The sequence below is a fragment of the Balaenoptera physalus genome (assembly GCF_965194825.1).
Source record: "Balaenoptera physalus genome assembly, chromosome: 18".
NCBI classification, from domain to species: domain Eukaryota; kingdom Metazoa; phylum Chordata; class Mammalia; order Artiodactyla; family Balaenopteridae; genus Balaenoptera; species Balaenoptera physalus.
Window position 1 is genome coordinate 38,788,271 of NC_138899.1, and position 12,052 is coordinate 38,800,322.

Sequence of the window (12,052 nt, forward strand, 5' to 3'; positions counted from 1 at the left end):
TTCTCTCTCACCTCACATTATTGAGCAAAATGTCAGGAGGCAAAGTCAGCAGTCTTCTAACCGAGTCTTCAAAGGTTGACTCTTATTCTTTCATCCTCATATAAAACTCTCTCCTTCACATTCACACCCTCTTGACCTCTTTTTATTAATATTTTGGTGGGTCATTTGCTCACATTCATTCAGGAGTTAAACTGAACTAAAGAAGCTTTTCATCATCTTGCTCTAAGACTGAGAGATATGCATATCTATTTGGATATCCATGAAACAACCAAGTCTATTTTTTAAAATTTTCTTCATCCAGTGACTTCTATTGCCACTGTACTTCATCAATTCACTCCCAAGAGCATACCTTAAACTTCTAAAAACTTAGTCTTTATCTTAATTTTTTACCACAACTTTCTATTCCTTTCATACCTCAGTTTTAAAAGAATCGAATGTATCCATATAGTGGATGGTTAAAAATATTTGATTTTGCAATGGGCAAAAAGAGATGAGAAACGTCTTAAACTCTGAAAAAATATAAATGTCAGAGTGTATTTCTTAAAGTTGTAGAGAGAGGACATAAAAAATAAACAATTTAAAAAAATTGAAGATTCAATAGAAAAGAACAAAATGTCAAAAATCTAATTATTTATTAAGTTGGATGAAACAGAAAGAACACTGGTGAGATTAATCCAGGAAAACTCAGAAGGCACAATTAAGAGTAGATACAATCACACATTTTAAACATATTTAGAATAAGAACGTCATAGAATATATACCAAACAAATCAAAATCTTAGATAAATAAGCAATTTCTTGAAGAAGAGATTTTACTAAAAACAGACTCAGGAAGTCAGAGAGAACTAAAAAGTGTATAATTGTTATTTAAATTGAATTTGTAGCTGAAAATTTATGCCATGGACGCAAAATATACTAGGCTCAGCTACTTGATGTTTCTTTTTTATTATATTGCTGATTTTTATACAAGATTTTCTGAACTAAAATTTTAAGGGTATATTTCCCCCTGAACAGAATTATATTTTTCAGTGAAATATGCTTCTGGAAAGAAGAAGTCCCCACATTTCACAAATAAGCACACTGAAATTTAGGGAGGTGAGCTACTTGGTGAAGGAGGTGTAATCTCCATAACTCTTCCAGTTGTTGTGGCTGAAAAATTAATTTTAAAGCAACCTTAATTTGGCTCATGAATCTGCTGTCTGAGACAAATGTCAGAGAATTTGCAGACTTGTTTTAAAGGTATCACAGTGAACAAAAAGCTGTGCTTTTAAAAAGAGGTGAATGGATAGAAGCAAGATGGCCACTTAGAGCTGAGACCATATCAAACAAAATGACCCAAGGAGACTGAGAAACTAAGAGTTTCACCCTCAGTACATCAGGAAAGATCAAACCACCAACAGAGAGAGAACATAAAAACAAGTCACCTTTTCCCACTTCAAGATTCATAATTACTGATCCAGTCCTATCTGGAGTTTGGAGTTTGATTCCTTGTGAACCTGAGATCACAATTTAATGTTGCTGACACATATTTAAACATATCTACTAGAATGAAAGTAAGAAGTTGCTCCAAATTTTCAAGCAAATAGTGGGAATAAAAACCACTTCGTTAAATGAGATTAATATTACAAAGATAAAGCGGCAATTTTCTACTCAATATCATTTTCCTCTTCCTACATATTAACAGTAATCCAAAGTTGTTGGAGTAGCACTGTACCAAGGGAAAAAGATATATTCTTCGGGCTCCCTTATAAGCAGGGGGTGGACATGGGACTATTTTGGTCCAAGTACAGGTCACTTAATCAGAATTCTTAGAAGACCTCTTAAAAGAGGGCTGACTCAACTTCCCTTGCTCGTTTACCCTTTTCTTGTTTCCTACTTCCTGCCTGGACTGCAGATATAATAAAACTCAAAGTCATTGTTGGAGCATGAAGAAGTTCACAGTTCTTGCCTACTTTGAAGTCTTTTATTACGTCTATCTTAAAAACATGGACTTATTGCCTTCCCTCCTCTTCTCCTTGCTTTCTCCTTTTTTCTTGTGTTTAGCACCGTATGGAGAAGTATACAACAAGCATTGCAAAAGTGATTTATTTTCCTTATATAACAAGAATCCAGGATGAAGGTGGTGGCCCTAAGATACCATCAGTGCTGCAGGCAATGTCTATTATGGGGCCTGCAATTTTTGAAGTGTGACTTTTCTCCGCAGTTGCAACATGACATCTGTGCTCCCATGCATCACGAAAACTTTCTGGAAGATAAAAGGGGAAGGGGAAAAATAAAAGTAAAAGGGAAATGACAGCTAAATCTGTCTCACTTAATCCAAGAATAAACAGCTCTCCTGGGAGTCCCTTATTGGCCACAAATACTATAACTTAGACCACACCTAGATGGGCAGCAGCCTGGGAAATCAAGTACTTAGCTGGGCACATTACTACACCAAACAGAATTGGATTTCTGTTAGTAAAAAAAAAGGGGTAGAATGAATTTTGAGGGCACAGCCAGCACTGTCTAGTACACATCCTCCCTTTCATCACAATTCTGATCTTTGATTTGTTTAGTTATATGTAGCAAATGGAAGTAATTGGAATATTTAACGTTTAGCCCAAATTAGACAAACGGCTATGATTTTCAAGATAGAAAAAAATCATAGAATTTCAGTAATGACTTTAATCATTAATACACATAGACCATATGTCCTGTTTTTTAAAGGGATCACATTAGTATATGTGACAGCATTCAGATTATTATATTTATCTAATATTAAATCAGCATTCTGCCCCAATTTATTAGAAGGAAACTAAGATAACTCTAACTTCCCAGTAAAAATTTTTGAATATTATATTCTTAACCCAAATATCCTTATTATATTTTCCTCAGGCGTTTAGCCATTTTGTTACATCTTACAGAAGCAATAATTCTCTATTCCATAAATATGGAATTTTACAAGCAGGACAAACGGTTCCATAAATTAGGAGTAATACCTGCCTATGTAGAAGCAACTCATTTCTTTCTGATTCACCCTCTTGTGATATATTTGTCTTAGAATCACACTCTCATTGTTCTTAAATTTACAACTCTTTTTTATGGGTTGAAAATTCGGTGAAAAATTGGTTGACTCCTAGAATATCAAGAAGCAAGGAATTTATAAGTAAAATGCATATTTCAGATACGAATGTTTTCTTAAAACATTTATCTCATCCTAAAATGTTTCTGAATATATTCAGTACGTTAGTAAGATTTTTTTCCCAACACACTTCAAGGGCTGAGGTGTGTGTTTAAACAAATACACATACAGTTAGTTACCTGTGCAGTTGAGAATTTTAGGTTGCTTTTTCTAGACAGAGTAATCTCTGTGGCATATTATGTTCTTTTTTGCTTTAGGAGAAAATTTACTAGTATTAATCCAAATCTATACATGAGGATTGCTAAAGGAAACGAATAGTAGAAACAACAGTATAGCAACAATAATTTAAACATTAACATTGTATCTGATTGTATTCTCACAAGTTATAAGTGAGGCAACTAAGGAATAAACAACAAGGTCCTACTGTATAGCACAGGGAACTATACTCAATATCCTGTGATAAACCATAATGGAAAAAAATATGAAAAGGAATATATATATATATATATATATATATATATATATATATATAGTTGGCCAAAAAGTTCATTTGGTTTCTTGTAAGATGTTATAGAAAAATCCGAACAAACTTTCTGGCCAATCCAATATAACTGAATCACTTTTCTGTACTGCAAATATTAATACAACATTGTAAATCAACTATATGTCAATAATAAATAAATAAATAAAATACAGAGAAGAAAAAACTAAGTGAGGCAACTGTATCAGAATGGGTAAGCACTTTTTCATATTTTCACATTTGAATTATACAGTTATCAATAGTCAGGAATGGAACCCAAGTGTATTACACTAGCCAGGCATTTCAATAAGCCATGCAAATACTGAAAATAACATTTGTAGAATTAGGTCTTTCTTTTTTCCTCTTATATAAGTGCCTATAAAATTCCCCAAAAGTACAAAAATTCAAAAATTACTGAACTTCTTCAAAATGAATACAGCTTAAGAACTTCCACTTCAAGATTCTGAAATATTTCTTTTCTGATATTCTGAGGAAAACTCTTCACAAAAGCCAATACTAATTTATGTTTTTACAGATGTGTAATTAATATCTCTGCAGTTGTATAGTTTCTCTGAAAATAGATCAGATTCATAAATATGTATTAAGCAACTACTATATGCCAGGTTCCATGCTTATTGAAAAAAAGTCTGCTAATCCATAAAGCTTAGTGTAAAAAAAAAAAACAAATAAACAGGTTTGAGGAGAGAAAAGTTAAAACTAAAATTAGTTATGCATTTATTCTTCATATAAATTTTTAAAAATAAAATGCTTAATGTTTTATTTCTATTTCAAGTTTAGAATAAATACAGAATTAGGGCAGAGAACTCTTGGAAAGGCATTAATATATATTGGAAAATCATAAGCTCTCTCCATTAACAAATATTTTTAAATTTCTACGGGAAACTATGCTGGATGCTCATGCAGACACAAAAATGAAAAAGACACATGCTGTGGTCTCCAACATTTACAGTGTAGCAGGCCAAAAAAAGTAATTATAGTACAAGGCAAAATGAGAAGTGGAATGTTTGTTACAGGTGTTCTGGAGGGAGAGGGAGGAAGAGGGAGAAGGGGGATGACTGCTCCCTTTGGGACATCAGAAAAGCCCTTTACATATTTAATTCTAATGACAGACTCGCAGAGGCAGACATTTTTATTCACATTTTATTGATGACAAAATGTAAAGAGATGAAATAACCTGCAGAGTCTGTATCAATCTGTGTCTCTAAGAGACTTACTGGAGCAAAGTATTCCCTCAGCCTGCCTCCTGGCCCCCACCCCCTACACAAATATTTTCATAAGGAGTTAGCCCAAAACAAACTTTTGTTGAGTTATATCACTTAGTTTGCGGCTGTTTGTTACTACAATATACACTATAATGTACCCTCATTCAATCAAAGGCATTCTGGGTAGAGGAAAGAGTAAACATAAATATTTAAAAGACTACATCATGAGTGTAAGATGGTGAGAAATTTAATTTGGCCAGAGTATACCCCCTGTGTAGGGTGGTAATGTAGGACTAGACTGTAGAGACCAGTTGGCTCTATGTTATTGCAGTCCTTCAATGTCAGTGGAAAGCAACTATCCTCAATCCAAGAGGTATAATTCAGTATTTAGCAGGCTCAACACAATATGAAATTTAATCATTAGCAAGCAATGCATACAATAAAAGTGCTTTCTAAGCTAAAAAGTCTATTATCTTATATTTTGAAGCTGTTCTCTACATTCTTTCCTAACTGGATATAAACAATCCTTCTCTAAAATGATGTTTATAAAAGAGATGCAATGAGATAAGCTGAAAATAGTCATTTTGGGAATAATATTTAAATAAATGTTAGCTATATTTATTGGATAACTAATAGATGGCAACACAAAATTGTTAGAAATATAAATATACTAAGTTAGACAATATCTATTCAACTAACAGATGACTTGAAGAAATGCCAAAAGCTATTTTGATAAAGATATGGTTGTTTACTCTTAAATCATCTCTAGGGTTACTGATATACTCCAAAAAAAACCCCAAAATGCCTTCCCATAACTTAGATCCAGTCAGCAGTAAGTGGTTACCATCTGCATCATAGTATATATTAAATATTGGTCATCTCTCACACTGGAGCTACACAAGGGGGAGAATACTTGGCTGGGAAATACTGACATCACTGCAAATAAAAACTGAAGATGTGGAGCCTGGAAGTAAAAACAGAAGGGGATGGTGTTCAATGGGTTATAACAATTGCAAATATCAGTGCAGACAAGCCAATGTCCAACTAACAAAGGAAATAGCGATGAGGGCATTCTGAAACTCATGGAGGACAAGAGAGGACACCCAGGAAGCTGGAAGAAAGGTAGCCAATCCCACATCAAACACCACCATCCCCAGGTCTCCGTATTCTGGAATTTAGACAAAACTGTAATCTGTGAGAGCGCTACTAAAAACAAAAAATAAATTTCCATCCAGGTCTGTGGAAATGCTATATAATTGACCAGAAGAATTGAAAAGGAGGAAATAACAGAACTAATAAAAATAGAACCTGGTGAAATGTCTAATATGCATTTCCCTCAGCCCTAACTCCTCCTCTGCCTAAATCATTGAGATATACACAGTTTCTTTGCAGATTTAAAGTTCCAGAAATACCCTATATATTATTCTAAGACCTCTATAATACTAAATGATCAAGAAGCATCATTATTGAAATATAGAAAATCTAAATTACAAAGGATAATGCATCTTTTTCAGTACATTTGATTTTGTTTGAAATTAGAAAGATAAATTCAAATTGATGTTTTTTAAGTTTACTAATTTGTACATTTTACTAAACTCAATCCTAAGAAAACCTAAGATCAAAAGATACTAGGATATTAGGATCAAACGACATCACTTGCCAAGAATAGCAGATCTTTGTTCAAATGCTCTTTGGAATTACTACAGAATTAACTCCTCTCTTGTAGCTTCATAGTATAACTAAGATGTTAAAGTTTCAAAGATGTCCCGCAGTAAAGAAACATCTTTAACTTGATTTACGTTAAATAAACCTACTTCCTCGGGGAAAGTTTCATCACTGTTTCTTTGAAAGCCAACCTAGTAATACCCCCTTTAGCCCTACATAGACAAGAATGTTGAAAGTATGGTTTCTCAACCTTGGCACTATTGACATACTTGTTTTCTATTGCTACATAACAAATGACAGATTTGGTGACTTAAAACAATACCCATTTACTAACTCACGGTTCTGTAAGTGAGAAGTCCAATATAGCATGGATGGTTCTCTGCTCTGGCTGGGGCTGAGTTCTCACTTGGAGGCTAGAGGTCTTCTTCCAAGCTCATTCCTGTTATGGGAAGAGCACAGTTCCTTATGGTTTTGGGATTGAAATCCCCATTTTCTTGCTGGATGACAGCCAGAACTGCTATTCATTCCTAAAGGCCACTCGCAGATCCTTGATTGTGGGCCCGGAGATCTCAGCAGCAGAGAACCTCCTCACATCTGTCAGATCCTTCTCACGCTCAGAATCTCTCTGATTTCCTCTTCTCTATCAGGAGAAAACTCTTTGCTTTTAAAGGGCCCGTATGATTAGCCTACTTGATTATCTCCCCATCTTAATGTCAACTGTGCCATTTAACATAATCACAGGCATAAAGTCATATTCACAGTTCAGGGATTATACACGGTGTGTACACTGAGATGGGGTGATAAATCTTTAGGATCTTTAGGGACATCTTAGAATCCTCCCTTCCATTAGATGAGATAATTCTTACATTCTCCATCCCAAGTTTTCACATTCAAAAATGTCTCCAGACCTTGCCAAATGTCCCCGGGTGGGGGGTAAAATTGCCCTTGGTTAAGAATTACTGGTTAAAACTCTCTTCTACTCAGTGTAAAAATAAAAATATGCATAGTCCTATTTTTTAAGTCCCATAAAATATGGATTTTGTAAACTTACTACAATTTTATTAACTTGTTGTTAGTTTTTAAATACATACTAACCTATATTATTACAATGACTATTTTTACTCATTTGGAACTATAGCATTGGTTTGCTTTTGCTAGTTGAACAACAACCATGATAAACCCCAGTTTTAAAACATTAGGCAACTAGGAGTAAGAGTAGCAGGAACTTCAATGAATTTGGACTTAAAATTGAGACAACTCATTAATAAAAGTCATAGCTGGAGCCATATTGGCCCTCAAGTCCTAGTTTTCCTTCAATTTGTTATGAATTTGTCATGAATTTGCCACCTATGGAATTTTCTCTACTCTCTTAAGATTTATTTATATCTTCAACATGGAGCATTTTCAAGGTTTTAAGTTTCACAGTTTTACAACTAACTCTGTAAAATGCAAGTGTCTTTTATTAGTTCTAAAAAGTATCTTTTGTGAGTTTCTGGGGACAGACTCTTCAAATATTCTCAGATTGCTAAATATTTTCATGTCCATCCTCTCATAATATTTTTGAATTTATGGATTTTATAGCATTCCTTCTTTACTTTTATTTTCTCCAGGTTAAAGAATTCTTTTTTTTTTCAAAATCTCTACTTATATAGAAGCATCCTTCTGTTCAATAATTCGTGTGGCCTCAAGCTTTTGTAATGAGGGGATAGTCTGCTTTTTTGAAGCCTTACTATCATAGTGTGTAGAGAAAGGCGTGTGGGCTGACACCACCAAAGCATACACTAACTAGCTGTGTGAGTTTGGACAACTTAAACTTGGGCCCTCATTGTCCTTACTCTAATCTAGTGATTATATCACATACATTTTTGTATTGTTAAAAAATTAAAGATGTAATATATGCAAGGTCCTAATATAGTACTTAGCTCATAGAAGTCACTAGTAAATTTATTTACTCATTTAAGACATGTGTGTTGAAAACTCATCTGTGGTAATGCTGAGTATTTAGGAGTTGAAAACACAAACAAAATACAGGCATGGCCTTAGTCCTCATTGGTCTAGTAATTTTTATGCTCTTATGAAGATGAGAGACAAGAGGATGAAGGTCTTAGCTGTGATGTTCTTTCCCTACTGGCTGGAAAATTGAGATTTTTGGAAACTACCACACAGAAATAGGCACTAAATGACAATTCCTTTGTTGTACAGTAGAAATTAACACAACATTGTAAAGCGACTATACTCCAATAAAAATTAATTTAAAAAAAGATAATTCCCAATTCTTCTGTCTTTTCAAACCTTAACAAGAGCCACTAGTAAGAAATAGCTTAGTAGTTATGCCCTAACTATGATCATCCTCTGTTGGTGACTTTACAAAATACAGACATCTAAACATCCCATGATATTCTGATTCATTAAGTTTCTAGTAGGGCATAAGGTTGACTCCTGAAAAACATGAGGGTTAGGGGCACCGACCCTTCAGGTGGAAAATGTACATATAATTTATAGCCTGCCTTCTGTATAAGGGGTTCCCTGCACATCCAGGGTTCCCTCCATATTTGTGGTTCTACATTCGTGGATTCAGCCAGCAGGAGATCATGTAGTTCCATAATATTTACTATTGGAAAAATATCCACATAGAAGTGGACCTGAGTAATTCAAACCCTTGTTGTTCAAGGATCAACTGTATTATCTGAATGTTCAAAGAGGGTCAAGGTGAGTTTGATGTATAATTCAAGTCCAGAAGTTATGACCCTGTGGGCAATGATTTATGGCAGATTATAGCATCATCCATTAACCAATTGGAGATTACTGCCTTAATTTATTGTGTTGTTATGGACTTTTCTCAATGTGGTAATTTCTTGCTTGAAGTGCAGTTTCCAGAAATGGTCATAATATTTCAGGACTGGGTGTATCATTATTTTATGGAAGTATAAAATGTTTTCTATTTTGTGTTCAACGCTCCTCATCAAAGATTCTCAACTTTCTGCAAATTTTCTAGGCAAACCTCTCAAGTAACTATTTTATTTTAGAATATGACTGATTAATAGAGAAACAAATGAAAAATGAAGTAACTTTTTAATATCTAGTACAGGTCTCTATATGCTATCTACTGGGAAGTTCATATGCTTTTCCTCCTTTCCATTTACATAATCTTTCCTGATCATCTTTAGATTTTGCTACTCATGTTATTTCATTCTCCAGAAATTCAGTGACATCTATAAATCTAGCAGGTTTACTATTCACTTTAGAAACCTTATTAAAATAGTAAATAAAGATGGTCTCAAAACACTTTTTAGAAACCCTTACATTCACAGCTTTCCACCTCTCTATTTCTGATCTAGGGACATTGACATTAATTCATTTTTTTATTCATTATCTATTGTTTCCACTAATCTTTCATTTTTCAACGTTGTGTTTAACTTTTCAAAGGCTTTTTAATGTTGTTAGTCTAATTTTTTTTTTCCATTTCTAAGAAAAAGTAAATAAACAACCAAAAAAGAGTGCAGACAATTTCGCAGACCAGCGGGCAGAGGTAGCAGAACTGGTAGTGCTGGGGGCGGGGATGGGGAGAGAGAATGAGCGGTAGGAGGTGGTCAGGGGCAGAGTTAGGATGGGGCGTGGGCCGTACTTGGGCAGGAGGCTAGCTAGGTGAAGGTTAAGGTCAGAGGCAGGATAGGGTTTGGAGTCAAGGCTGCATCAGGGGTAAGGGGTTAGGTCAGTTTGAGGGCAGAGGATTTGGGGCTGGGGGTGCTCAGATGGTCCCGGGCCATCAGGAAACCTGGTGGATCCTTGAGTCTGGGAGAAGTCTCACCTGGCACTGGTCGCAGTGCTCTCCCATGTTCTCCTCGTCAGAGTGACAGTTCTCACATTCAGTGCATCGCTGGGGACCAGAGGAGCCTGGTTAGGCAGAGACGTTTGGGAGCCACCTGCCAGTCCTCCACCCTGCCCGCTGGACATATTCTCAACTTCTCAGCCTCGTTACTTCTGACACTGAGCTCAGTATCTTCCTCCAACCTGCTTAACCTGCTTCCCACCCCCTCATTTCCCTATTGCAAGGCGCCCCGACGTCCTCTTGTCACTGTGGACTGGACCTTTGAGGACTCTCTTCACCCCCTCTCTTCCTATTCTCCCCATAGCCTGTCAGTCTCCAGGCCTGTCCCACCTCCCTCGGCTCTGCCTTGAACCCTCCTCCCTGTCCCCACATCTGCAAGTGCAGCTCAGGCCTCACCCTCTCTTTCCTGGACCACTGTCCCAGGCTCTTCCCCAGCCTCCTGGCCTCCAGTCTGTCCCCCACTTGGCCCCAGAAGTGTCTTTGTTTACTCAGACCCATTGCTCATGGTCCTCCCAAGGCACACCAGAGCCCTGCCACAAACTCTAGGAACAGCTTGGTGGATGGAGCTGGGTTGCGGACACACATTGCAGAAGGAGCAGTAGCCACAAAGGGACCCTGGCTGGTAGTTCCCGTACTCCTGGGTGTCCTGCTGATCTGTGGGGACAAGAGGGCAGCGGTGACCCAGGCTGACTCCGCTCCTCCCCAACCCCATCCAGTCAGATCACTTACCCGTGTCCTCACCACTCTCCTCTTCACTGGAGGCACCTGCAGACACCTCCCTCCTGGCCAGTGGGTTGGGGATGACGGTGAAGGGGAGCTCATCTTCCTCCAGCCCCTCCTCCTCATCTTCTTCCTTCTGGTGGTCTTGGCTCAGTGGGACCCAAACCTCAGCCCTCTCTTCCCTCCTCTCCTCCTTCTCTTCTTCCTCCTCCTCCTGGCTCAGGCTGAGGCCATGACCTTCCTCCTTGTCTTCCTCATCCTCCTGGCCCAGGCTGCCATGGTGGGTGCCTTCTCCTCCCTCCTCTGAACCTTCATCATCTTCTTCATGGGAGCTGTGATCCTCTTCCTTCTCTTCCTCTTCCTCCTCAGAATCACTCTCCTTTAAATGGCTTCTATCCTTCACCCCCATGTGTTCTGGGGGCTGGAGACTAATCTCCTCTTTGATGGACCCTCTGTGGCCAGTCCCAAATAAAAGAAAAAAAAAAAAAAAAAAAAAAAAAGATACCTCCAATTATTAACCAAAGTGATCTCCATTTATAGTTTTCCTATTTTTTCGTCAATATATACAATTCCATAAATGTCCCTTAACCTTACCATTTATTGCATCGTACTAAACAGAAATAAGTATGCAAATGAGACTAACTGGGCTATAATTAATAAAGTTATCCCAGATGCCCCTCTCAGGAATAAAATCAATTGGTCTTCTTAAAGGAACTATTTGTTAATTACATGGTACCACATTTTCATAATTTTATCCTGATACTTTTCTTCTCCATATTCTTGGTAATTCCCTATTTAGTAGTCTCTAGTGTTTCTTTAAAAGTGCCTTATTTCAAGTGTTTTACCACAATTATGAGAAACATTGCTGTAAGATATATATTTTACATGGTGATCAAAGAATGTCCAGCTCAGTGGCTGATGACCATAGGCAGCTTCCTACCCCAGCCTACACACTTTCCTCCAAGTTTAGTGGCT

At 36.8% G+C, this 12,052-nt stretch overlaps 1 protein-coding gene across 1 annotated transcript; it reads right to left on the reverse strand.

The window, feature by feature from the left end:
• Positions 1 to 2,312: 2,312 nt before the first annotated feature.
• On the reverse strand, positions 2,313 to 11,695 carry LOC309647468 (sarcoplasmic reticulum histidine-rich calcium-binding protein-like). Its single transcript, XM_082434901.1, has 4 exons — positions 11,087 to 11,695; positions 10,941 to 11,011; positions 10,337 to 10,405; positions 2,313 to 10,075 (listed from the first exon to the last, which is right to left on the reverse strand). Exons 1-4 carry the CDS (start codon positions 11,484 to 11,486, stop codon positions 9,974 to 9,976), a joined length of 642 nt encoding a protein of 213 aa, XP_082291027.1. The 5' UTR covers positions 11,487 to 11,695; the 3' UTR covers positions 2,313 to 9,973.
• Positions 11,696 to 12,052: the final 357 nt, after the last annotated feature.